The 26,847-nt window shown below is 57.7% G+C and overlaps 1 protein-coding gene across 1 annotated transcript in view; it reads left to right on the top strand.

Moving 5' to 3' along the window:
• WDR1 (WD repeat domain 1) overlaps window positions 1–24,228 on the top strand; it is a 40,042-nt gene extending 15,814 nt beyond the window's left edge. Inside the window, exons 4-15 of the mRNA XM_072946266.1 lie at window positions 137–284; window positions 1,365–1,545; window positions 8,459–8,536; window positions 8,892–8,972; window positions 9,289–9,522; window positions 11,974–12,061; window positions 13,678–13,834; window positions 15,001–15,088; window positions 18,159–18,269; window positions 20,294–20,467; window positions 22,073–22,217; window positions 23,985–24,228. Of these exons, the coding sequence (XP_072802367.1) occupies window positions 137–284; window positions 1,365–1,545; window positions 8,459–8,536; window positions 8,892–8,972; window positions 9,289–9,522; window positions 11,974–12,061; window positions 13,678–13,834; window positions 15,001–15,088; window positions 18,159–18,269; window positions 20,294–20,467; window positions 22,073–22,217; window positions 23,985–24,091 (1,592 nt within the window). The 3' untranslated portion in view covers window positions 24,092–24,228. The remainder of the gene's footprint in view (window positions 1–136; window positions 285–1,364; window positions 1,546–8,458; window positions 8,537–8,891; window positions 8,973–9,288; window positions 9,523–11,973; window positions 12,062–13,677; window positions 13,835–15,000; window positions 15,089–18,158; window positions 18,270–20,293; window positions 20,468–22,072; window positions 22,218–23,984) is intronic.
• Window positions 24,229–26,847: the final 2,619 nt, after the last annotated feature.

A 26,847-nucleotide genomic window follows, 5' to 3' on the forward strand; every position in this document is an offset into this window, starting at 1 on the left:
GCACCTCCTCCCAGCTGTGGCCCCAGCCGTCTCCAGCAAGCCTGCACACCCTGGGCGGTGCTGCGTGAATTTGTCTTTGCCCACGCGGCCCTGGCCCAGTAGTGAACGTGGCCTCACTGCCCCGTTGTGTCCGCAGACATATCTGGGAAGCTGAGGATCTGGGATACCACGCAGAAGGAGCATCTCTTGAAGTATGAGTATCAGCCTTTCGCTGGGAAGATCAAGGACATTGCTTGGACGGAAGACAGTAAGAGGATCGCAGTGGTCGGGGAAGGAAGGGAGAAGTGAGTCTCTGGCCCGGCCCCTACTACCCTGTCCCTTGCTTTGCTTTGTTTCCTGGGCGCCCCTGGTGGGTAGGGCGCAGTGACATCAGTGTGGCTTGGTCTGGTGTGTGTTCATCCTGTGGGAACCGGGTCTCCTTTAGGGCTGGCCTCAGCACCGCGTGACGGAAAACCACGTGTAACAGCAGAGAGCCCCAGGGTTTGTCCCTGGCCCAGGCACCTTCTCTTATCTGATATCCTTGGCCCTTTGCCTCCTAGAACCCCAGCTGGCATGCCCACATTCCAGGCAGCAGGAAAGGGGGAGCTGAAAGTGATGCGGCTTCTAAGCAATATTGGGGTCCCTCCCAGCAGGTGCCCGGGGGGGCTGGTGTGTTCCTTAGCTGGGCACAGCCCTACAGTCACCTCACTAAGGAGCGGGGCACATGGACCCTGGGTAGGGGCCGTAGCGGGCTGCTGCACTTGGGTCCAGGGACCAGCAGGGTCAGTACCATGGCCCAGGGTTCCTTATTCCAAGTGCAGTCAGGGTCCCTCCCTGGCACCTCTGCTGCCATCAAGCACTTGAACTTGGTAGGAACTTACTCAGAGGATCCTAATGTGTGTTCTGATCAGTACTAATTAATTCTTCCATAGTTTTTCAAGTCATTCCTGTTGATCCTAATTCCTGTTTCATTCAGTTACAAAGAGTAACCAAAACAATACATTTTCATTGACTGCCAGCCGAGAACAAGGCAGCGTCTCCTTTCTAGTAGGGAAGGGTAACTGTGTGTTTCCTTGTGCACCCCACCCCCCTGCCAGTAAAACTGTTGTGAAACTGACAAAGCCCTAGAGCTGTTCCCTGGCAGGTGCTTTTAAGGCACCTTCACGTGGGAGGCTCACTGGGTCTGGACCTAAGACACAGACGTCTAGTCCCTTCCCAGAAGCACTTGGGATGGCTCCTGTTTGTTAGAAAATCCTGCGCACTTGGGGCAGCGTGCACGGAGCACGGATGTGAGCAGGGCTGCGCTGCCAGCACCACTGCCTGCGTCTTAGTGACCTTCCTGGGACTGATTTTTTCTTTCCTGTGACTCTTCTCATTGCGTGAAGGTTCGGAGCCGTCTTCCTGTGGGACAGTGGCTCTTCCGTGGGCGAGATCACAGGACACAACAAAGTCATCAACAGCGTGGACATCAAGCAGAGCCGGCCGTACCGCCTGGTGACTGGCAGCGATGACAACTGTGCCGCGTTCTTTGAGGGGCCACCATTCAAGTTCAAGTTCACAATTGGCGTAAGTGGGCTTCTCTCTATAGGGTGGTTTTTGGGTGGATTTTGTGGTTTACCTGAAGCCGGCGGAGTCTAGACCTGTTAGATGCTGATGGCAGAAGGTCCCAACTGCACACCGTCAATCCTGGGATGGCTGGGTAGGTGGCTAGGGGTGGTGACGCATCTCTGACATCGGGTGACTGGGTAAGCGTCCTGGTCTGGAAGTGCCTTGTTAGAAAGGGGAGCCCAGGCCACGTAACAGTCTGCCTTCTGATTGTACCAGCTTGAGATCCCCTGAGCCACCAAAATGTCAGAGGAGGTGAGTTTCCAGGGATATCTGTATCTGCCCCTCTGGTACCTCCCTGAGAGAGGTGATGAGGGCAGGTGACACCTGTGAAGTGACACACAGTGAGGAGAGTTAGCCACTTTGCCTGGAGAGTCACAGGCTTTGGGTGTAAATGGCTTTGGGGTCTCAGTGCCAGCTCTGCACATGCTTCCTGACTGGGACAAGGTTCTGAACCTCTCTACGCCTCACTTTTCCCATCTGCATGATGGGTGTGGGGATATGGGCAGGAGAGCAATGTAACCATGAATTTGAGCTATACATAGCACCTGCAGGTCCACGGTAGCCCACGATGCTGGTTTCCTGCCCCGTGGTCTGAGGCTAGCGTGTGGAAGGGAGGGTACCTGGAAGGGGACAGCCGGCACTCGAGTCCCAGGGTGGCTGTGGTTCCGAACCTCCCCCTCCCGATTCTCTTGTGAAAACACCAGAGAGGCAGCCAGTACCGGTGGCTGTGTGGAGAGCATGTGGTGCTTTACGGCCGACTGTGTGCCCTGGAGGTGGCTGAGCTGGGATTTGCCGAGGTCTGGGGCCTTGTCCCAGGAACGTTAGTGGCTCACTGAGTGAGAAGCCTTGTTAACTTTGATGACAACACAGTGAATCATAAGCAGTGGGCAAGGTGTGGCCGGAAAGGCAGTGGCAGTCCTCAGCGGTTCCCCAGAGAGCAGGACTCGGCTGTGGGCAGCTCTTCCAGACAGATCTCCTCGGCTCAGGTGCAGAGGAGCTCCCCAGGTTCTCTACTGGTGATGAAACAGGTTTGATTTCCTCCAGGGGCCACCCAGCAGGGCCGGTGGGCGGTGCAGCCCGGAGCCCCTCCCTAGTGCCCTGCACCTCCCTCCCGGAGGCGGGCTCCTAGGGCTGCTGCTCTGGGTGGGTGGTGGCACTCTGTGGGAGGCGTGGTTCAAGGTCAGCCTTTTCCTAAGCAGGATGAGGTACTGTGAGTAATGCTGAGTCAAGTCTGGGCATCCTGCGCTGGGCCCAGGGGAGGGAGGAGGGAGACAGCGATTTCTGTGGCAGCAAGAGACTGTCCTAGTCCCTCTCCCCATCTCCCTCTCCCTGTGCCCCTTCCCCTCCCCACCTCACCCCAGGTCTGTTTGGTTCCTCTTGGCTGTTATCTGGGCTCTGGGTGGGCGGGGCTCCATTTCCTGCCCTGAGAGCAAGGAGGGATCATTTCCTCTTCGCTGGTATGGATTAAACCCAGCACAGAGCGCCTCAGTGGCAGGTGACTGGAGCCAGGACTCAAGTCCGGAGTTGGCCCGGACCTGTGCTCTACCACCCTGCCAGTCTTCTCTGGGGGCTGACTCGGGGACTTGGCTAGAAGGTTCCTTTTCTTTCCATTTTTCTTTCTAACCTGAGAACACTGCCCCTACCCTGCGGCCCCGGCCCAAGTGTGTCACGTAGAGACGCTGGCCTGGCTGGCACCTGTCTCGAGGATGGGCACACAGCTCATCCTGAAGTCTTCCAGGGTAGGGACCCAGCAGAGATCAGGGGCTGTGGACTGAGAATGGGGGACGCTGGGTGACAGGCCAGCGCTGTAGCTGGCTGGCTGTGCAGCCCTCAGGCTGGTTGTGCCTCTGGGCCCCCAGGGAAACAGGGTGGGGATGGCCCTCCCCCACTGGACCGCAGAGTTGTGGGGAAGACGGAGAGATGCTGGTGGATGTCTGAGCAGCTGTGAGGCGTTGCCGAACATCTTTGAAAGATTCCAACAGGCTCAGTTGGCCTGGAGTAGGAAGGACAGGAGGGCCCCCCACACCCACCTGTAGCACCTTGTAAGATGAGATTGGCCTTTTCCTTATGCATCTGCACGGCCCTCACCACCCCAGAGCAAGGCTGTAATGTGCAGGGTCCCCATCCACCCAGTTCCAGCTTCTGCCACCATCCTCTGGGCCACATTTAGGGCTGTAGAGGGAGGGGTAAGCAAGTGAGCAGCACAGAGGAGTCGAGTTCAAGTTGCTGCCTCAAAAAAGGAGTTAGTCGTGTTCCAAATTTCAGTACCTGCCAGAGCAGCTGTAAGGCGGCTCGGACCAGGCAGGAGGGCAGCAGTGTCTCAGATGCAGACGGGACTGGCCGCCGTCCCCCTGCTGGCCTGAGTAGGGGGGTCTCGGTGCTTTTCTTTCTTGTTCATCAGTTTGTTGGTTCAAACCAGCTTCTCGTGTTGGCAGAGCGAGAGTGTAGACAAGGCTTAGTCATGCCCAATTTCAGCTGTACCATCCCGGTTCCTGCCCAGGCCCCTGATCTGGCATTAGTCCTAGTTTGCCTGAACTAGAAATGGGCTGAGAGGCTGTAGGAACTGTGGGCAGAATAGGCCCCGTCCCCCCTGGGAAGTGACCCCAGGGTCACAGGAGACCGGCTGTGCCCAGGAGTTTAGGTTGCCCTTTGAGGCCCTAAGAGTGGCCTGAAAAGAAGGGGGCAGGAGGGACCTTGCCTATTTCTGCCTCTCCTATGGGGGTTTCTTCCTGCCCAGCACACCCCTGTGGCGGCACCTGGAGGTGTGATGACGGCCCCGCTGAGCGTCTCCCACTCACCTGCCCGTGTGCACCTGGGCCGCTATGGCCTCGGGCGGACTTCTCTGCCTCTTAGGCGTCTGCTTCCTCCTCTGTCGGGTGAGCATGTCGGCTGCTCCTATGACCGGGGACACTGCTCCCATAGTGAGCACCTCTGAGGGCTGTGTCCACGGTCCACGGGATAGCGCGTGTCTGATGGGATGATTGCTCAGAGCAGCAAGCGTCAGGGCCTCATTCACCCGGACCTGCATGTCGAGCTGCAGCGTCTGCCCAGGCCTCTGAGGGCAAGCGAGCGCACCTGGCCGCAGAGGGGCCTCCGGGTCTTCCCTCTGCCCAGGGGCACCGCGCGGCGCGGCGCCCTCGTGCCTCACTCATCGCTGTGGCTCTGCATGGTGGAGGTGAGCACAGCTTGGAAGTTACTGGAAGTATCACCCACTCAGACAGTTAAGCAGAACTTGAGCTCTAATGTGCAAGGTTTTCTAGTGGTTGTTTTTCCCTTTGTCCTGTGTCTTTATTCATGACTGAAAGCAGAAGTTGGAGTTCAAGTGTGTATCAGGTGCCCGCCTTGTACTGGCCCTGGGCTGGGCACACAGATGGCTTGGCGTCATCCTTAGCCACCTTTCCCCCTTGTGTTGGCTTTCAGAGAGTGGTGTGTGCGTTAGTGATCGATGGCCGTGCCGGGAGGTCGGCAGGGCGGGTCTGCTCCCCTCTGCCCCTCATCTCCCCGGTATCCCCCTGAGCTGACAGCCAAGCTGACGTGGACAGTCAGTGGCCAAAGGAGGGTTAGAATGAACCTTTTATCCCTTCATCAGGTCCTCTCTCTGCAGAGGAAAGTGGTAACTGGGCAGATCTGTCCAGGGTGACGGGAGGAGGGGGTGTGGTTCTTGAAGGGCGAGGAGTGCGGGGCTGCTCCCCAGGCACTTTACAGGAAGGTTTCTCGGAGTGCGGAGGAGCAGGGTTTGGGCAGGGGCAGTGGACTGAAGCAGGGAGGGGCAGCATTTCAGGGCAGGGTGGAAACCCAGTTTCAGGGTGCTGACCGTGGAGGGAGGGAGGGGGCAGTGGTCATGGTCATCTGAACCGTGTGTCCCTCCACGAGCCTGTGACGAGGGAACGAGGCAGGTAGGCACAGGGCGTCCAGGCTGAGGGTAGCCATCATACAGGCAGGACACAGCTGAGGCTGCTGGAACCAGGGAGGGCTCCCAGGGGACACCTGAGCTGACCCGCTGGTCAGGCCCTGGAGCCCAGTGGCGCTCTGTCCCTGTCAGTGACGTGGACCCTGGTGCATTACCTACTTATTAGCTAATTGTTCCCAGCTCCGATTTCTCAGTGGTGGGGGGAGGGGAGGGGGGGCAGTGATGGTGTGGGGAGCGGGGAATGATGGGAAGTAATGCCAGGATTGGGGAGGTAACGATGTGGGGGATGGGTAATAACAGGGTGTGGGGAGGTAATGACAGTGGGGAGGTTCCGGGCAGATCCACTAGCACAGTCCCGCCAGCGCTGCGGTGTGTTGGAGGGGACCAGGCACCCGGGCCCTTCACCCCAGGGGGTGGCCAGAGCCTTTCTAGGGTGGAAGGGAGAGAGGGAAGGATAGGGACTCAATCGTCCAAAGCGCCCATGATGTTCCCCCACACCCAGTCCTCTTCTGTACTCTGGCCTCACCTCCCTGCAGTGTGGGCTATTTTTAGCCCACACTTTTTTGGTTAATGGGCTGCTCACTGTTCCTCCCTTTAAATGGGCTATTTCAGGACCAAACATCAGTCTCCTGTCCATTTGGGCTCTTGGCTTGAGTTGCAGGAAAAGCGGACCAGGAAGACTTTCTGAAGCCACAGCGCCCAGTCCCCGGGGGGGCCTGTGCCCTGTCCGGTCTGCACCCAGTGGGAAGATGGACAGATGGTGTCCACATGTGTGATGTCCCTGAAGCATCAGAGCTGAGAGGGGCAGGCAGTCGGGGAAGGGGAGGGGCAGCAGCACCGACGGGTACTCCGACCTCTGAGCTGGGCTGTGTGGGGGGTGCTCCTGCTCTCCTCTCGGGGACCAGAGAAACAGGAGTTTGGCAAATGAGAATTGCACGGTGGCTGGGTGTCCCTCTGGTTCCCAGTGTATCCTCATGCCCAGTAAAGAGCAGTCACCCCCCACTGACACACCCCATCGCCCCCATTTGGCCCTGAGGTCTGCTCCACTGCTGTGAGCTCTCGGCATCCTGGTTCTTGGGGGGAAGTCTGGCCGGGTCTCCATCAGTCTCAGGCACCAGGGTGGGGAGCTGGTCCCAGCCCCCTCCCGCGTCCACCTCACAGTGGAGGAAACTGGAACCAGGGACGGTGAGCCAGCAGAGGTCAGACACGAGAGGACCAGACATTTGGGCAGATGTCCAGGATTGCGACTGTGGTTTTGTCACTGAAGAGCTTTTCCTTTGAGCTCATCCAGAACGAGTTGTTCCTGCCTGCCTGTCCTCCCCGCGGGGCAGTTCTGGGAGGACTGAGAGAAGCCTGGGGGGCTTGGCCCCAGAAATCCTCCTACCACTGGGTCTGAACCAGCCCGGGGCTGACAGGGACAGAGGGACGTGGGCCTCGATGTGCAGCTGGCTCCCTTACAGGTGTAGGGACAGCAGAGCAGTGGCACTCGGCCTGAAGAGTTAAGGATCTGACCTCTGGGTGGCTCCTCGCCCGGCCTGCCTGCCTTCTGTCCAGGGCCCAGAGCCAGCACGGTGGGGTCCAGAGCTCTTGACGAGAAACTGGAGACCTGTGTTCTCACAACCCAGCCTCTCTGGGCCTTGTTGTCTCCTGAATTTAAAAAAAAAGAAAAGGGGGCCCCTGGAGGTGGGAGGATGACAGGTGAGTGACAGTCACGGAGGAACAACAGTCAGAGGGCCTGACGGATTCCTGCTGGGAAAGTTGATTCATCTTCACTTTCATTCATTTTGGCGGTTTGCGTGCCTGCTGGGAAGCAGTTGTCTCCCAGCTCAGAACACAAGCCTCGGAGCAGGAAAGGTGGGCCTGAGAAGCAGACTGAGCAGACACAGGACACTAAGAAGGCAAAACTGGCCGTTCGTGGCCGTGGGAGCGTCACCCAGTCAGTCTCTGCCTCCATCTTCACGTGGTGTCTCCCTGTGTCTGCAGCGAGTCCACGTCTCCCTCTCCCCAGAAGGACACCAGGGTGTTGGCTTAGGGCCCACCCTGAGGAGCTCATCTTAACTTGACTGCGTGTGCAGAGACCCTCTTTCCCGTAAGGTCACATCACAGGTACCTGGGGTTTCAGCCTATTTCTTCAGGACACAGCTCAGCCCATCACATGATCAAACACACGCCGTCCCTTCCACGCCAGCAGCTCGCAGTTTAAAATTGCCAGGGATTTGTTTGGAGGGTCGATGGGGGCAGGTGATGCGTTGAGTCGAGTTGCCTTTCTTGCAGGTTGTGTGTTCGTATCCTTAGAGGCAACTAACCCCGTGCACGGAGGAGAGTTGGTAACTAACGCTCAGCGTGTGCTTGCAGCTGAGGAGGGAGAAGGGCTGGGGTCCTGTGGGTGGCTTACGGGTTTTTCAAAGGGTCATTCTCTGAGGCAAACCCTTCTTGACTGAGGAAAGAGTGAGGTCATTTGCTTACTTGGATGACAGAATCGCTCCTGGAGGCCATGTCTCCTGAGTCACTCAGACTCTTCCCATGAAGGTCATAACTGCTGTTTAACTTCTTTACAAACCTCAGTTGGTTCAGCAAATGCCCACCAAATGCCTGCTGTGTGCTGGGTTGGGGCCAGGCCCTAGGGGCTCGGGGAAGAGCCTCCTGTTCCCAGCCTCACTAAGCAGAGGAAGTTTGGGCTTGAGCTCCTCTGGGGCCGGAGGGAGGTGGGCCATTTCTGTCTGCAGAGATCAGAGGGCCCGCCACAGTGGAGGGAGGCCCCCCCAGGCAGAGATGCGCCTGGCCAAGGTGGGCAGGCTGGGTCGGACCTCCCAGCGAGTCTGCTTAGCACTTGTGTTAATAAGCTCCAAAGCCTCCCGGGGACTGGTGGTCCGCACTAATGGTGGGCATGGGCTGCATACTTCACGGAGAGCCTTGCTGAACTTGCCTGTCGACGGTGGGTAACTGTCTCGTTTCCTGCAGGACCACAGCCGCTTCGTCAACTGCGTGCGATTCTCCCCCGACGGGAACAGATTTGCCACAGCCAGCGCTGACGGCCAGGTGAGGGCTGAGGGCCGTGGAGGTGGGGGTTCATCTCGTATCCTCTGTGAGTTCAGAGCAGATGGACTTAGGAAACTGGTCTCAATGTGCAGAACTTAGAAGTCTCCCTCTTTCCCCCCCATCTCGGGATGCAGCTCCATTGAGGAGCTGTGTCATCAAAGCATGGTAGATCCTTTTAAAGGAGCTCAAAACTCATCTTTTAACACTAATTTACATTAAATCTTTATTGTAAGAGTCACAGTCCCCAACTCTTGATGATGGAGCAGTTATTAATAGGGAGAGCTCAGTGAGCGTGCTGACAGCCGAGAGCGATCACATGTCCCCGTGACCCACGTGTATCTGTATTTCTTGAAAGATCTACATCTACGACGGAAAGACGGGAGAGAAGGTGTGCGCGCTGGGAGGAAGCAAGGCTCACGACGGCGGCATCTATGCCGTAAGTATGGGTTTGTGTCTGTGGGGTCCTCTGGTGTGATCGGGCCTGTCTGCCATCATCCGTACATGGGTTGAAGTTGGAAGCTTGCGACGCGGGGTTGGAAGTAGGGGCAGTGGTGGAGTGCTGGTAGGCCACATGGAACAGGGTGATGTGGCCTGGAGAGGCCAGTGGCCAGGACCCTCTTCTTGTCCTTGCCCTGGCGTATTCCATCACCTCCTGGTTCTCCCCGCTCAGAAAGGGGATCTGTGGACCAGCTGCTTTCTGAGGTCTCTTCCCCCAACAGTGCTCTGACCTGATCACCATTTTGTTTGAGTAGATCAGCTGGAGTCCTGATGGCTCCCACTTGCTTTCTGCTTCTGGAGACAAAACCTCTAAAATTTGGGACGTCAGTATGAACTCTGTCGTCAACACGTTTACCATGGGCTCCAACGTTCTGGACCAGCAGCTGGGCTGCTTATGGCAGAAGGACCACCTCCTCAGCATCTCCTTGTCTGGCTACATCAACTACCTGGACAAAAACAACCCCAGCAAACCCCTGCGGGTCATCAAGGTGAGGCCATTCCCAGGAGCGGCTCTGCCGGCAGGTCCTGGCCGGGAGGGAAGTGTGCGCCCCATTGTGGAGAAGGGGCTCCGCCCTGGGGGTCTTGGGAACAGCAGGATGCTGGTTGCTTTGGGGATGTGAGTTTAGCAGAGGTGGGAGGCCAGATGCCAAGTTCCCCCGGAGCTGCTGTAAAGCTGGTGTTCAGGGCCTGAGGTCCAGGGCAGTGGCCCTCGCCCCTGCTGTCAGGGTCGTTTGTCCCTAGGAGGTCTGCCTCCCTCAGCTGGGAGTTCACCAGCTCCGTCCACGCTGGTGAGGCAGGACCGGGAACAGATTGAGTCCCAGGACGGGGCAGGTGGTGGGGCATCGCCACAGACGTGGGGGTCCAGCAGGCCTCGGAGCTGGACCTTGACAATGTGTGGGATTGGAATGTGGGAATGAGTGTGAGGCCCTTGTGCTGTGTGGTTAGAGCAGGTAAGGCATGAGGGGGTGGTGGGGAGTGGAAGGAAATGAACTTGGAGAAGTAGGTGGAGCTTGAGGGTGACCCTGACTAAGGATTCTGAGCTGTGCTCTCAAGGGGGGTCTTTCCACAGCAGAGCTGCATGTCATCCCCTCCCCGCCATGAGCCCTCTCAGGCCAGACCTGCAGCCCTGCTCACTCAGCTGCTTCAGGGCTGTGCGGACAGGCTCCGGAGGGTGTCTGGGCTTTGTAGGGTTTGTGTAGGCCAGGGGCTGGGACAATTGCCCTGGGAGGAAGAGGCCGAGCCAGGCCTCAGCCTCCTTAACTCTGTGTGACTGGCTCACAAGGTCCAGCGGGGCCTGGTGCCTGCCGCGTCCTGTCGAGGTGGGGTGCTGCTGACGGGGGTGGGGGGCGGTCCAGTACAGGAGCCACACTGGCCCTCAGTGCCCGTCCTGCACCTCCGCTCCCATGAAGGTTCACTTGATTTGGCCCTGAGGATGGGGGCGTGGGGACCACCTACCGGACAGACTGCCAGCCCAGTGTGATGAGGATAAAGTGGAGGTGTGTGCATCCTGGCACAGAGCTGGCGGAGCTGGGAGGGGTCCCCTGGACAGTCGCTTCACTGGGCCTCCATGCGATGGAGGAAGATTCCTCTAGAGATTCAGGCATTGCTGTCAGCCCATTCTGTCTTTCTACGAAAGCAGCTTCCCATGGGCCTCTCCGACAGTGGGCCTGGTGGCCGTCCGACGTGGAGCCCGGATTGTTGGCACCCGGACTGGAGCCACCCTGGGAGCGAGGGAGGCCTGGGCCTGACCACTCACTGCTGCCAGTGGCATGGGCACTGCTGGCCAGGCTCCGGTGCCTTCCCCAGGTCATCTCAGGACCCCCGTGGGCGTTCGCAGTTGTCAGAGAAACCCTTCCCAGCTCTCCTGCCGCGTGCACGTGAATCCTCGGGTGTTTGGTGCTGAGGTCGGCAGTGCGTGAGCCCAGGCACAGGCTGGGGTTGGAATAGCAGTTCCTGGCCCTGGCACGTGTTCAGACCAGTAGGGAGCTTCCAAAACAGGCTTGCTGCCTGGCCGGCCCCAGCAGGATCCCATCAGAGCCTGCCGGGAGGGCTCTTAGAGGCTGGTACTTGTAAGAGTCTCCCAGGTGATTCTGGCTCAAGCCTGTGGGTGCATCAGAATCACGTGAGAGGGCCCGCTTGTTAGAAGATGGCAGCTGGGCTGGGCCCCTGTACTCAGAGGGCTCACCTGTGGGATGTGCAAGAGCTCGCATTTCTCACAAGTTCCAGGTGAGGCTGCCGCCCCAGGCAGGGGGCGTGCACAAGTCACCAGGCTGCTTGTTGAGAGCAGTTCTGAGTCCCCGGGCTGTGAGGGACAAGACTCTAGATGGGATCGACGCTGCTCTGAGGACCCGGCTCTAAGTAGCAGGGCTGGTGCATTGCTGTCCCATGGAAGGGACTTTGGGTCCATTTACTGGTTCTCCAGTCTCTGAGAACTGCGTGACCTTTCTCGGAAGACACATGCTGGAGTCGCGAGCTGTGCTTCTGGGTAGAGGACAAGCCGTGAGCCGCTCCTAGTACTCCGGCCCCCGGGGCCCAGAGGCTCCCCACCGCCGCCGCCTCCCGCCAGCACCCGGGCACCACTGCTTCACCGCTGTCGAGGGTCAGCCCTGGGTGGGGCGCTTCCTCCGCGGGTGTGAGCAGCATTGCCTTCTAGGGCGGAAGCTGCCTGGGTCAGGCTGCGCAGGCTGGACGCTCTGCTGCTGGGGCTTCAGTTAGTGTCCCCACCCGGGTTGGGGTTGAGTGCCTCGGAGGGAAGGGTCCGAATGTCACTGGTTTGTCAGGTGGTCAGTCAGCTCAGGAGGCTGGTGGGCGGTGTTTCAGGCCCACTGCGGCTGCGGCATTGAGGGCCTCTCCCTCCCCCTCACCCAGGGGAGAGCGGTTGACAGTCACAGGCAGGATGGCGTGTCCTCAGCTCACCCGCCCGTCTGTCTCCTCCATAGGGTCACAGCAAATCCATCCAGTGCCTGACGGTGCATAAAAACGGCGGCAAGTCGTATATCTACTCTGGGAGCCACGACGGACACATTAATATCCTTTGACTCACAGGGCTGGCTCCCGGGCCCCTGGCAGGAGAGGCGGGAGTTTCCTGTTCCCACGGTGCCAGAAGCGAGGCCAGCCAGGTGGCGACAGGACTCCTGCCCAGTCCTGGCTGCTGAGAGGTGCCGCCAGGCCCACACACGGGGCCTCCAGCTCTGGGCCCTGACCTTGACCTGATGGGTCACTTGTGCGGCCAAGCTTCCCTGAACTGGAGCTGCCTCTCCCCGCGCGGGGCCTGCTGCCGGCCTCGCCCCTCTCACAAGCAGCAGAATCAATGTGTTAAAATCCAATGGACTTAGAGCCTTTTGGTAGAGTCCCCTTGTTTTAAAAATGGGCAAAGTGAAACTCAGATGGCTAGGGCACCTTCGCCAACATCGCACCTCCTGGCGGCAGCAGATCTGTGTGGAACTGAGCTTCCCTTCCCTGTGAGGTGCTGTTTGGTCCCTCTGTAATGTCTCCTGGCACCCCTACAACCAACCCCGTTCTGGCGTTGGAGGCCTGGAGCCAGTGACTCCTCCTCCCAGGATGGCAAGCGATGGAGCAGTTGTCTGAGGGGCTAGCCTCAGCGGGGCCTTGTGGCTGCTTGGTTCTGCCGTCCCCCAAGGAGGGGCACTGGTGCTGCCTGAGGGGCCTGCCCTCCCTCGTCAGCCTGGTTCCTGGTCTGTCCCAAACCCCGGACTTCTCCCACCTCCGCAGCCCTGCCTTGTCTCTGCAGGGCTTCCTCACTGGGAAGGCCTCCCCTCAACCCCAAGGGAGGAGGGCAGACAAGTCACCGTCCACCCCTTCAGGTGTAAGGAGATGGAGGGACAGCAGGGGCATCTTGCCCAAGCCTGCACTATACTTGGGCACAGGAGGCACTGGAGCAGCGTGCAGGCCTCCCCAGTCCTGCCGCCCTCAGCTGCCCCAGTGCCGCTCCCCACTTGACACCGCCCCCTTGTGCCCAACCCCGGTGTCAGCGCACTATGGCATTAACCTCCTATAGCACCGAGCTGGGCCTTCCCTTGAGAATGTGTTAGCAGTGGAACATGCACATAGCTTCCTAGGTGGACAGTCTGCACTGGAAATGAGTCATCGACTATTGGTGTAAAAGGAAAGTCTCGTAACGTACAGCCCACCTCACCGGAGTGCCCCGCGCCAGCAGCCCCCAATCTGGCCTGCCCAGGTGGGTCAGCCCAGGGCCATCTACCTGGTGGCACAGCCATGGGCTGGATCGCAGGCTAGAAAGAGCAGGGGAAGCGTGGGCTCAGTTACACGGGGCCCCAGGGGACAGCAGCTTCCTGCTGAGCCCCATCTCAGACAGAGCTGAGTCCGTCATCACAGTCCTCACAGTCCTGTGACCTCCTGGGTCCTGTTCTGTAGATGAGCGGGCTGAGTGGGCACGCTGGGTTATAAGAAGCCTGCTGACATGTGTTAGGCCTTCTTGCTGGTTTACCAGAAGGTCGGCTCTCTGAAATTTGGACCCGGACGTCCTCAAGCCATCCCCCTCAAGCCCAGTGCCCAGTCCCTGTCCCTAATGTGCTGCCTGGGACGTGGCACTGGCCCTGGCCTCCCCAGGGGACAAGCACTGCCTCTTGGAGGCCGGACTCTTCCTTAACCCTCCGCCCCACATTACTGGGATTCGGAGACAGGGGAGAATGACTCCTTCGCCGGGAAGGGCCACACGAACCAGGTGTCCAGGATGACGGTGGACGAGTCCGGGCAGCTGGTGAGCTGCAGCATGGATGACACGGTGCGGTACACCAGCCTCACACTGCGGGACTACAGGTGAGAGCTGCCCGGGGTCCGGATGCGCCTCAGCCCCATGGGACCCTTGGCCTGTAGCCCTTACTGCCAGTGACGGTGTTCTCTGCTCCGCGCACCTCTTGCCCTGAGCACTCGCTCTCCTAATGCAAGGCCTTCGGCCGGGAGCCCGGTCAGAGTCCAGGCGGCCCGCACAGACCTCAGCCAGATGCAGGGTTCCTGGGATGCCGGCTAGAACGGGACAGGCCTGGTCTCACCGTGAGCTCCATCCTCGCTCTGTCCTGTGTGTAGACCCCCGTGTCCTGCTGGACATCTCACTGGACACGGCTCCTGGAGGACATCTCGGGCACGGTCACACCAGCATGTCCATGCGCCTCACCTGTCCTGGGCAGACTAGGCGTTGAGAGTCAGACAAACCTCCCTGTGAGTGCAGAAGCCACCCCAGGACCCAGGTGTCCAGGCCCTGGTGTCCTCTCCGTGCTGCCTGTAGTGAGCCCCCGGCGTTAGCACATTCCTCGTGTAGTCCTGCCCAGGGGCCGTGCCACCATCCTGAGCCTCAGCTGATGAGAGGACCCAGGGCAAAGCCACGCCTGATCACTTTGTCACAGGGCCCATTCACTGAGCCTCAGGGACTCCACACGTGGCCCAGTTATGTGAAATTTTTCTCAGTTTACCATTTTCAAATTTTTCCATGTACAGATTTTTCTAGGATGCATTCATAGTTTTAGCCAAAAGTAAAGATAACAGTTTTTACACATAAAAAATACAGGGTTTACTTTTTAATTACTCTGCGGAGGAGACTGGTTATTCCACAGGAGTCGGGGGAGGGGCAGAACCCAATTCTGCCTGTACCCAGAGAATGCTGAGGGGTCTGGCTGACACACGTGGGGACAAAAGCCATGACAGGGCAGTGATGAAGTGGGCCCTTGTCACTGATGAGCGGAACAGAAAGTACTCCCTTGACTTCTCCCCTCCCCTTCCCATCATCACAGCCCCTTCGTGACTCCTCTTCTCTCTCCCAGAGTCTGAGTCATTTCTTACCCCTCCCGTGCTTTAGCCAGGGCTCCCTCAGGAGAGATTGCAGTGGAATTTCCTTCTCAGTCACCCAGATTGCCGTGGTTCTGCAGTGAGTGTTTACACCCACACTGCCCACGCTGAGACTGAAGTAACGACTTCCCTTCTCTCTGCAGTGGACAGGGAGTTGTGAAGCTGGACGTCCAGCCGAAGTGTGTGGCCGTCGGCCCCGGGGGCTACGCCGTGGTCGTGTGCATCGGGCAGGTACTGCTCCTGCTGGGGTTTGGCTGGAGGAAGAGGTGGGAGAGCAGGTCCGAGCTGCATTTGTCTGGTCCCCACTTCCCTCTCACCCCCTTTAACCCCATTTCTACTGAGCCCTGCTTGCACCAGACTGTGGGCTTCATGGGGATTCACCAAGCATGGACAGTCCTGTCAGTTAGGCACGGCGCCGTCCCCGTCTTACTAGGGAGGAAACCAAGGCTCAGAGGCTGAGCTGCCCAGGGTCTGCGTCCAGCAAAGGCAGAGCTGGGATTTGAAGCTGGGTCAGGGTCCACACTCGAGCTGCATGTCCACCACCCAGGAGGCCCACGAGAGGCACAGCCAGGGTGGCCCTGCTGTCTCTCGTGTTCAGATCCGAGCCCTGCAGCCTGTGAGCTGTGTGACCTCAGGCATTTTCCTCACCCTCTCTGAGCTTGTGTCCTCATCCCTTGCAGCTCCCGGGGAGGATTAGGAGAAAGTACGTTTTGGGCGACTTGAACCGTCTTCACAAGCAAGCGGGCTGAGGCTTAGTGTGACCGTGACTTCGTGAGGCCACGTGATGGCTGGGGAGGGTAGCACCCAGAATAGGGCTCGGGGTTCCAGCTTTGCAGCCTGGTTCTCATTCAAGGCAGTAAGGTCTCTACACCCATCTCTTGGAATTTCTGGGACAGATCGCCCTTGACTGAGACCCCAGCCTGACCCACTTTACACAAGACTGTGCTCCATTGTGAACACCGTCTGTCAGCAGACCTGGGCGCCCCAGCGTGCAGATCAGAGAAGGCAGGTGTGACAGAGCCCCCGTTGGCACGAGTGGCAAACCTGCCACAGAGAGCTGTCACCCGGATCCGCCACCCCTCCTCCGTTCTCTGAACTTAATTGCTTCGGGGAAAAAGGATTCCTGTGTGTCCTAGATAACACCAACTTCCTGCCAAGCAATTACTGCTGACAGCCTTGATGGTCAGTGGGGGTACAAAAGGAATCAATCAGCAGCCCGGAGCATCCTAGCCGGTGGAGGAGAGACTGAAAGTTGACCTTCTAGAAGGGCAGGCAGAGTGGGCTGCAGCTCCGTGAAGTGGGCGCTCTCAGCCTGGTATCTGAGCACCTGGCCTTTGTCGGGGAGAGGATGGGAGCTGGGGCTCCGAGTTCCCGGCCCTGCCTTCTCCCGACCACGAGCCTCAGTCTCCTGTCCACGGAGCTGCGGTCGGGACAGGCTGTCCTCTGAAGCCCTCGCCAGGCTCACACGAGGACGTTCAGAGAGGGGCCACCTGGTGCTCTGCTTGGGAGGGGCCAGCACAGGCAGGGTTCTCCCCTGGGCCCCACAGATTCCAAGGAGTCTGGGGCCGTTGGGGTCAGGTGTGGTGATGGTTCTGTGACAGGCCGTAGCTCCCCCAGTTCCCTAGGGCGCCCTGACTGCCGCTCTAGGGAGAGGGCTTCTGTAGAACTCCCCTTTGCTTCAGAATGTGCTGGAAGGGGCCCGTGATCGTAGGTCAGGGAGCAGCCACGCTCCAGTCTCTCCTCTTTGGCAGATCTGGGCAGTTGCCCGCAGCCTTTGTCTGTCAGGTATAGGTGTGTAAGGGCCCTGCCTGAGCTGGGCAGTTGATGGAGTGAATGTCTCTCCAGGTGCAGTGTCAGTAAGAGACCTCAGTGAGGGTGCTGCCGCCTCCCCAGTCCCACAACACAGCCCACAGTACACCCCCGGGCGGTGCAGGGTCAGGGGGCTGGGGCAGCTGGTGGCCTGAGCGGGGATACAGTGGGATGAAGCCATAGTCGTCACAAGTGGAGGCCAAGCTGTCTGGTCAGTCCAGTGAGTTAGAACCGGGAGGCGTGGTGAGGAGCAGCAGGGGTGGGGACAGTGTGGGGTCCCCCGTCCTGGGGGGTCCTGGGCTGTGTGCCAGAGGGCGGAAGGCACAGCGTGGTGGCCAGAGCAGAGATTTGGGGTCCTGCCGCCTGGACGTGAGCTCCAGCTCAGCTCTGAGAGCTGTGGGGTGTCAGCCCGTGGACAATGCCCTGTGCCTCATTTTCTCCTATCTGCCCGGAGGTGAGCCTGCCAACCTGGGGACACCATGCGTGGCAAGCCTAGTGGCTCACACTCGGTGGACTCTAGCTGCGGTTTTTGTTTGCTTTCATTAGAGACTGTATTTCCCCTGAGCACTGAATTCCATCTTCGGGGTGGGTAGGCGCCACTGGGTTCTTAACCCCTGGGAGGAGGAGGCTCAGGACGGTTCTAGGTGGCTGAGCCAGGACCAGGGCCTTTCTGTGGTGCCTGGACACCGGGGCGCTCTGCCCGCCTGAGTTCTCTGTCCTGCCGAGTCAAGTAGGAGGAAACCAAGGCAGGTGCTGGCTGGGGCTTGGGGAGGGGTAGCAGATGCCTCCAGGCCACTTGGCGGGGAGCCGTCTGTCTGTCCTTCCCTCCCTGCCGGGGCTGGAGGCTGGCAGAGAGCAGAGGGCCTCTGAGAATCTGGGAATCCCCACGCTGCCGTCCACCTGCTGGAGTCAGCAGCCAGGGGCCCCAGTTTTCTCTGTAGAAGGGGCACCGCCACTGTCCCAGGCCGTGGGGACTCACACACTGCAGGTCCGGATTGTAAAAGGTATTCCTTTGGACCTGAGAACTTGGAAGTCTAGCCTGTCCTGTTCGTTTCTAGTGTCGGCTTTGAGCCCTGTCACCCTTAAGTGCTGTGTCTTCTTGAACCCATAAGAACTCTGCTCAGCAAAGCTCGTTTATTACGCTCACTGTGCAGTTGGAGAAATGAAAGCTCAGGTGTCGGATGGCTTTCCAGGAACTCAGTGCTGGTGGTGACAGCAGCGTCATTATGTAGCCGTGACAGTGATGATGGTGATACAGCCAGTGTTTATTCCGACGCTGTGACGAGGAACTGTCGCTGGCATGGTTGACAGATGACAGACCCTGTGTGACACCACAGGGTCACAGGGCCAGGGCTGATCCCACTTATGGTGGCTGAGCCCCGGTGCTGCCCTTCCCTACCCCATGCCACCCCCGAAAGTTTCAGGACAGTGCCCAGCCCAGGCCTGAACCATCCATCCCGGGGCCTCTAACGGCTGCCCGTGTGTTTCCTAGATCGTCCTGCTGAAGGACCAGAGGAAGTGCTTCAGCATCGACAACCTCGGCTACGAGCCTGAAGTGGTGGCGGTGCATCCCGGCGGCGAGACGGTGGCCATCGGGGGCGCGGTAAGGCCCTGCCTCACGCCCTCTGCCCTGGGGCAGTGGGAGGGCGTGGCAGCCAGCCGGGGCGCCTCCTGCTGCCTGAACGAGAATCCCCCCACACCCCTGGGTGATGCAGCGGCGTCCTGGGAGACCAAGGGTCCTGGCAGCGGGGTGGGCTGTGCTCGGGGACTCGGGCAGGGACGCTTGCCCTGGGCATTAGCCCTGTGAGCAGTTGGGAGCTCATGGGTGAGGCACCTGGGAAAAGAGCTGGCTCCAAGCTGGGCTCGTCCTCAGCCGGGCTCGGGGGCACAGGGAGGAGGGCGGCCTGAGAATCCTCGCACCTGGGAGGTGAGGTGTCAGCCTCAGGGTTTCCTGGTTTCGCTGGAGTCTGGCTTCCTGTCGCCCACGGTCCTGGGCAGCTCCTCTGTCACCTGCTCTTTCCTGTCTGGGTGTTTTTGACACACCTCCGCCTTCTAGAAGGCAGCTCTCAGCCAGGGCCCTGGGTGGGGGCTCAGGGTCAGATGTGGGGTTCCAGCCCTGTCCCCGCCGTACGGCCACACCCTGCCCGTTAGACCTTTGCTTTTCTTCTTAAAAAAGAGATAGAGATGGCCTGATGGTCCCTCGCCTCAGCCGGTGCCTCCAGGTATTGGCAGTTTCACCTTCCCGGGTGTCCTCAGCCCTGGGCCCGTGTGTCTTAGTCAGGCACACACATGCATGTCCGTGTTTACACCGCGTGTCCCCTTGTCCCACACACACCGGTCTCCACTTACTTTGTTGGCGTTACAGAGTTCCAGCAAGTAGCCGTCCCGTCACTCAGGCCACCTGATGGCAGATGTCTGTGCTCTGGGGCCTGGAGATGTCTCCTCTGCCGTCTGTGAGCACAGCCTTCTCCCCTCGAATGTTGTCCCCTCCTCACACGGCCTCAAGCCCAGACTCCTGCTGCGTGTGGCACTGAGTGGGCTTGTCACCGACCTCGAGGACTCTGCTCAGAGCCCCGGCCTGGGGCTGGCCTCACCGTTCCTCCAGTGTTAGAGGCGGGGCCCGAGCGCATCGAGACGCAGCCGGGGGACCTTGTGACTGTTGGGCATGCTGACAGCTCAGCTGCCCCCAGAGGGACCCACCCCGTCACCCCCGTTCCTTCTCAGTCACTCCACCTTCGTCAGTTCATGCAGTGTGTGTTAAACTTCCAGGCCCTGAGCAGGGCTCTGGGGGCAGAAAATCAAGGGGCTCCCTGCCCTGGAGGGGAGGTGCCCGAGGTGCGTCCATCTTAGTAGGGTTTCCCGAAGGTCAGCACAGATGCCGGAAGCCCCCTACGTGCTCCAGCTGAGGGGAGTCCAGCTCAGGCAACTGAACGTCCGTTGGGCATCCCTGACCCGAGGGCCCTGGGGCTGGGGACGGCCGGTGGGCTGAGGGCAGGCTCCTGAAAGAGCAGGGAGGCCTCCCAAGGAGAGGTGCCTGGACGCCACGAGGACGGGGTTTGCTAGGAGACGGGCTGCGCGGAGCAGAGAGAGGAGCCTGCTGCCTGAGGGGCCCTGCCGGGTTAGCGAAGGGTTGTGGGGCACAGGGCACAGGCGGAGGGGACGGCCACCTTAGGGGCCTTCCTGGAGAGCTCTCTTGTGAACAGATGCTTCTCAAAGTTTGCCTGTGAACACCTGCACTAGAACCTCCTGGAATATTTGTGGAAGACCCAGAGTCCTGATCACCCAGAGAGGCAGAATCAGAATTAGGGGTGCCTGGGACCCTGCATTTTAATGCAATTAATTTAAATATAATTTTAAAGCAATTGAACGTAGTGTACTGTAATTCTGCCCACATGCTAAGCCGTGAGGACTGCTGCAGGGCTGTAGGAGGTGCTCTCTGGTGCCGTGAGGAAGGAGGAGCCTCTCTCCTGGCACAGGGGCCGAGCAGGGACAGTGCTGGGGGAAGTACTGTTTATTTCTGGTACCCTGGACCCTCTCTCCAAAAAGAAGGATATCAGGAAGGTGTGTGTGTGCGTGTGTGCACGCACACCCGTCAGGCGAGTGACCCGCTGCCCCTGTGTCCTGCAGGATGGGAACGTCCGCCTGTACTCCATCCTGGGCACCACGCTGAAGGATGAGGGCAAGCTCCTGGAAGCCAAGGGCCCCGTGACCGATGTGGCGTATTCCAATGACGGCGCCTTCCTCGCCGTCTGCGATGCCAGCAAGGTGGTCACGGTCTTCAGCGTTGCTGATGGCTACTCGGTGAGTGGGCAGGTCACCCTCTGTCCCCACCCTGGGCATTGTAGGTGGCAGATGCACAGGACACATGCGGCTTTATTGCTCCAAGAATGTGAGTGATGAGGGCCCAGAAGACTCCCCGTCCGGCAGCCGGCGGGCTCCTCCAACCTCCAGGTAGAATAGTTGCCAAAAAGGGAGGGGCCTCGTTGGCCTGACCACGTGACTTTCCGGACCTGATTTTTCTCTTTGTCAAAGGGCTTAGACTAGATTTTTCCCAAGTCACATTGCTGTTAAAGTCCTGTAAACTGTGAGCACTCAGAGGTGGGTCCTGGGAGGAACAGCCTCAGAGGCCCTGGAAGCTCATCCCACTCCGAGCAGTATGGTGAGGGCGCTGGCATGTGAGGGGCAAGTGTCCCATGTCGGCACCAGGCACTCGTGCCAGGCAGCAGTAGCCCCGTTTCACCAATGAGACTGCACTCTGGAGGGACTTGGTCCCTGCTGGATGTGGGAGAGCTGGTGTGACACGAGACAGGTGGACAGTCCTCTAGTCCTTGGACACTTAGGACAGTTTGAAATTGACAGCAGAGTCAAAAGGATTTACCACGTGGATGCTACCTTGACCATTTACTATGTCACGTTATCCATCTAAGAATCTAATTTTGGGTGCATTTAAAGCCAATTATAGGCATCTGTACGTTTCTCCATTAACACTTCAGCTTACATATTATTAATTAGAGTTCGGTGGTTCCTTAGTTTTATCTTTGTCTATAAAGTTTACATAAAACGAAAGACAGACGTGGACGGAAGTATACACATCCCTGTGCCCGCACCTCCCGTCCACACCTCCATCATCATGAACCTCTGACCTCCCAGGAGATTCCCTTCCACCTCCGTAGCACAGTTCTCAAATTCTGCATTTATCACATTTTAAGTGATAAATGCATGTAACAGGCTGAGTAACCTGCAGGAGTAGAACAGGAGATGGAAGAGGCATATGTGAAAAAGAAAGTCGTGGTGAATCTAGGAATTAAGAACAAGACAAATGCTTTGCAGTAGAAGCGTTCCTAAAGCTTAAGTTAGAAAGTGTGACTTCTCCATACCCACCCCCTTTGGTAAGACGCTGCTTTGAGGCTGGGACACACCTTAGACACAGCCACGCATGGGGGCCGCCCCCCGTCTGCAGGCCCACCCCCAGGCTCCGGGGTGAGGAGGTGTGTGTCTGCGGGGAGAGGCGCCCACCTCCATCCCGCTCACACATGCACGGAGCGCCGTCCACGCCAGGCAGGACCTCCTTGCCTGCATTCCTGCGTTTCCATCTGTCCCCTTACTAGGCCCGGAGCTCCGCAGGCGAGCGGGCACGTGAAGCCCATGTGATACAGGCTGCGAGGGCAGCTCTGGGGGCCTGTGGGCTGCTGCTTGATCTCTGGTTGCACCTTTCTGTGCCTCCGCACAGCGGGCACCCGGGGGTGGTTACAATGAGCCAGTGAGGTGGTGAGGGTTTCAGGAGCCTGGCACAGAGTATTCCGTGCGTGCTGGCTCTCGTTACTGTCACCGGGAGGGTTAGAGGAGGTGACGCCCACTGACTCTGCCTGAACCCTGACCACCTGCCTGATTTCAACCCACATCCAGGAGAACAACGTCTTTTATGGACACCATGCAAAGATCGTCTGCCTGGCCTGGTCTCCAGACAACGAGCACTTTGCCTCAGGTGGCATGGACATGATGGTGTACGTGTGGACCCTCAGTGACCCTGAGACCAGGGTCAAGATCCAAGGTGAGTCGTGCGCCTGCCTCGGCTCCCCAGACAGCTCCAGAGTGGCGTTCTCAGGCCCCATGGTCCCTTCTGTGCTTTGCGGGGGTGGCTTCGTGGCGGCCTGGGTCTCCAGCAAACATCAGCTCTGCTGGTCCATGTGGATATGCAGAGGGACCGAGGGCGCCCGTGTGTCCAGCATGAGAGCAGGTGGTCTGCATACCCGGGGTACCCGCTGAGCAAAGGGCTTTTCCTGACACCGCCTTCTGCCTTAGTGTGTTCAGGCTCCTATCAAAATGCCCACACTGGGCAGCTCATAAAGCACAGAAATCTCCTTATGGATCTGGAGGCTAAAGTCAAGGATCTGGTTCCCGGATGGCCGGGGAGGGTCCCCTTCCAGGTCACAGACTTCTTAGCAAGTGTCCTCACATGATGGAAGGAGTCTCTATTATAAAAGCGCTAATCCCATTTGTCACCTAGGCTCGTCCCGAAGGCCCCACCTCCCACACCATTGCCGTGGACATTAGGTTTTCAATTTAGGAATTTCGGTGGGGACACCGACAGTCAGACCACAGCACTGCCCTTTCCCCACCCACCCTAGCCCCTCAGTCTAAACTCATGACCAGCTTCTCGGTCTCCAGGACAGCAGCTTCCCATAAAAGTATAACGTGACTATGTGTGGACTTGGCATTTTTCTAGCAGTTACGTTTTAAAAAGAAACCAGTGGAATTATTCTTAACAGTAAATTTTATTTAACTCAATATAGTATTTTCACATGTGACAGTAGCTCACTGCAAGGGCTCCGTGGCCACAGGTGGCTCGCGGCCCTGAGTGGGACCACACTCGTCCCCGGGTAGATCTCAGATCCTCCTGTCCCCGGGTTGCTGCCTACCACCCCACTACATGGGGTCCGGTCCCTTCTCATCCATTCTCTATCCGGCAGGCAGCCTTTTGTGTTAACCATAAATGGGATCCTATCCTATTTAAAAACAGTCCAGTGTCAGCCCTCCAGAGCGTTTTCCCGTGCATGCTGCAGAGGTAGGGGAGGGCCCAAGCGAGCTGGCACCATGCGGGCGGGCGGCCAGTTCAGGACAGAGGCGGGAGCAGAACAGACTCAGATGGGCCGTCCTGGTCTACGTGGAAAGCAGCAGTTTTGTGGTAAGACTTGAGCAAGTTCAAGGTGCAGCAAGAGTTCACAGGGCAGAGGGTGGGAAGTCCAGGCTGAGGGGTCACAGGTCACAGGACTGCACTGGCCTGAGGTTAGGGTGCTCTGTGCTTGGGACCCCCAGTCTTGTGTTTCTCAACATTTTATTCATTGTCGCCCCATTTTTTTTTACTGGAGGTCTGGGGACTGAGGACCTCGTGTGTGCTAAGCATGCACTCTGCCACTGAACTGTTACTCTCCCCACACCGTCGCCCCATTTTAATACATAGATATGCTGTGTCCTGTTCGTGCATTGTTCGTATGTTGTTGCTTTATGCATAGAAAGTTTTTTACTCTGGGGAGGGGAGGGGCAGTTCTGTCTCTGACGGTGCTGGTACCCGGGAGCTCCAGCCAGGATGCTGCTGGGACCAGAGTGTCACTGGTTCCAGAGCTGAGAACACCTGCTCCCGCCCCATCACCCAAACTCTCCCCACTGGGAAGAGGGATGGTGTCTGGTTAACCAGGATCGTGTTTGGTTTCTTGGGGCCCTGCGGATGATCTGGCCCAGGGTGTCCCATCTTCCGATCCAAGGTGTCCCTAGGAGCAGAGTTTGTGGGTCCTGCCTAAAGCGCTTCCTTTCTCCCCAGATGCGCACCGCCTGCACCACGTCAGCAGCCTGGCCTGGCTGGACGAGCACACGCTGGTCACGACGTCCCACGACGCCTCTGTCAAAGAGTGGACAATCTCCTACTGAGGAGCCCTCCTCGAACTGACCGAATCAGGGACTCGAGTTGAACGCAGCTGAACAGTGACGCCTCTCTCTCTCTGTCCGCCCCCGCCCCGCCCCCAGGAGGGCGGGGCCTCGCCTTGTGACCGCCCCGGCCCCGCCCCCGGGAGGGAGGGCCCCGCCTCCTGAGCGCCCGTGGCCCGCAGGGCGACCCTGTCTGTACACGTCCTTCTGAAAGCTTTAGACGGTGACAGTTTGCACATGGAAAATAAAGTGAGCACTTCAACAACGTGTAGCGCGTGACTCAAACCCACCGCCCTGCTCAGCCGCGCAGAACATTCCAGAGGCAGAGCCTCCAAAGCACACAGACTCATCCCGCTCCCCGCCTGCCGGTCCCTTCTGGTGTCCGCGCCTGCGGGAAGGGGGCGCAGGGCCGGCGCTGTGAGCAGATGGCGCTCGGTTCCTGCCCGGGGGACACACACAACCTGCATTTCACTGTCCGTTTTTGTGCTTGATTTTAAGAATGGAGTTGTGGGATTTGTTCTGTTTTGGGTTTTGTTTTTTTTTTAATGTATTCTACCTGATGCCTGTCAGTGTTTACGGCGCTGCCTCCAGGCTTTTGGATCCCTCGGTAGCCAGACGAGGCCTCTTGGTACTGTTTGACTCTTGTGCTTTGATGTCTTTCTGTCTTTCTTTCCCCCTCTGCCTCCCAGAGCAAAGATTAATTTAAAGGCAAAGATGGAGTCACTGTAAACTAACCTGTCCTCATTTACACCTTCCTTTTCTTTTCCAGTGCAGAAATTAAAAGTAAGTATAAAGCACGGTGACTTGGAGTTTCTTTGCGTGTGTCGGAATCACTGGTAAATTGTTGGCTGAGAGCTGTCCCTCCCCTTGCACTTGTGAAAACACTTTGAGCGCTTTAAGAGATTAGACCAAGAACTAATTAAATATCTTTTCTCCTCACTGTGGGTTGCTGACTTCGTGTTGGGGACACGTGGGACAGGGGGGACGTTGGAAGCTGCAGACTCTGGGAGCCCACTCGCCTCCCTCCTGCCCAGTCACAGTGTGACCTTGGCCACCTCACTCCACTTCTCTGTCTAGATCCCACCTGACTCTCAAGTTCTGTGGCAGCTCATGACCCCTCTGGTACTGCCATCAAAAGTAAGGAATAACGCACATTTTGATGTTGAAAAAAACAAAATTCCCAAGCATCCAAATTAATAATGGAAAGGTTGTCTTATTCTTGGCTAGAAAGACATCATAAAGTTGTCCATAAATTTGCAGTCCCAATGGAAAGTCTCCCCCTTCTGTTCTCATATTGCTTCTACAGCTCTTGTATTAAAAAAAAAAAAAAGGCTAAAAAAGGAAAAGAATGAAATGTTAGTCTAATATTTAAAGCTGGGGCCACCGCAGGACACAAAGTCCAGGACTGATTTGTTCCAGGGTCAGGTACCTTTCACATAATGCAGGAATTACTACTCAGACGGTAAAAGTGGATAACAATCTGAAAAAAGTAGGATAGCTTGTCTATCCTTACACCAGATCCAAGATCTAAAAGTTGATTCAAGTTTTGAATTTTAAACAATGGAATTTGAGTACTGGAAGGAAAGCATGGGTCCTTGTATAGTCACACAAATGTGTTTCTAAGAATGACATAAATGGTTGGGGAGGAAAATATTGGTACACTTGACTTAAAGTCTGCATTGAAGAAGGGAAAAGCCACCATAAAATTTTAACCATGGCAAATGCCAAACAAAAAGATGTGTAAATATGTCTGATGCTTGGTATGTTTTTTTTTAATGGAATTATGTGTCCACATGTGGGAAAGTTTTCAAAATACATGACTAAGGAGTAAGTCACTGCATGATGTGTATACAGTGACCACAACTATGAGAGAAGATGCCAGGCTCGGGATTTAAAACAAGGCTTTCATCTGGTGAAGGGCTATGGGGGTGGGGGGAGAGGAGGGTGCTCACCAGCCTGCCCGGGGCCACCTCCCCTCCCTCCCTCAGTCCCTTCACTCACGTAATCAGGCGTTTTACAGCAGAACTTGGGTACACCCAAGACCCTACTCAGTTCAAGGAGGAGCCTTTGTACTCACAGACTTTAAAACAGAAAGCCAAGCATGGAAGTAAAAAGCCACGTCTGAGCTAACAGTTTTCTGAGGGTCTGCGTTCACAGCCTAAGTCCCAGGTCACAGTCCTGGTTCGAGGAGGAGGAAGCTGCGCCTGCAGGAGTGACCCAGCTGGGACCTAGTACCCTCAGGACTCCACGCAAGGCAGGGGCGATAGCTTTGTGCACCGGTGGTGTCATTTTCTCTTGCAGACCTGCTGCTCCTATTGTCTGGGACGGTGATTAAGGATTCAGGGCCTTGCTGGACTTGGAACTGTTCCTCCATTTGAAATCCATCAGCAATGCCTGGCAAGGACCAACACCTTGAGGGGGCAGCACACACCTGTCCTTCTGGTCTGCCAGCTCCAGGCTGAACAGACTTGTTCTGATCCTCGAGAGGCAACGCGGGGAGAAAGCTGGACTAAGGGATCTCAGATTCCATCCCAGCTCTGCCGCTCCACCGTGTGACCTCGGGGCAAGGACCAGCCTCTCCAAGCCTTCCTCTTTGTTGGTAAGATGAAGTTCAGCTAGAAGACTGTTGACCCGTATGGGCCCCCTTTGGCGTATATAACAAAGTCAGTTTTGATCAGAGCACCGCCCTGAAATGACCATGTAGATAACGTGCATCTGAACAGTTTGATCAGTTTTTGAAAAGCGCATCTGTGCGTCCA

The sequence above is a fragment of the Vicugna pacos genome, chromosome 2 (genome assembly GCF_048564905.1).
Source record: "Vicugna pacos chromosome 2, VicPac4, whole genome shotgun sequence".
Taxonomy (NCBI): Eukaryota; Metazoa; Chordata; class Mammalia; order Artiodactyla; family Camelidae; genus Vicugna; species Vicugna pacos.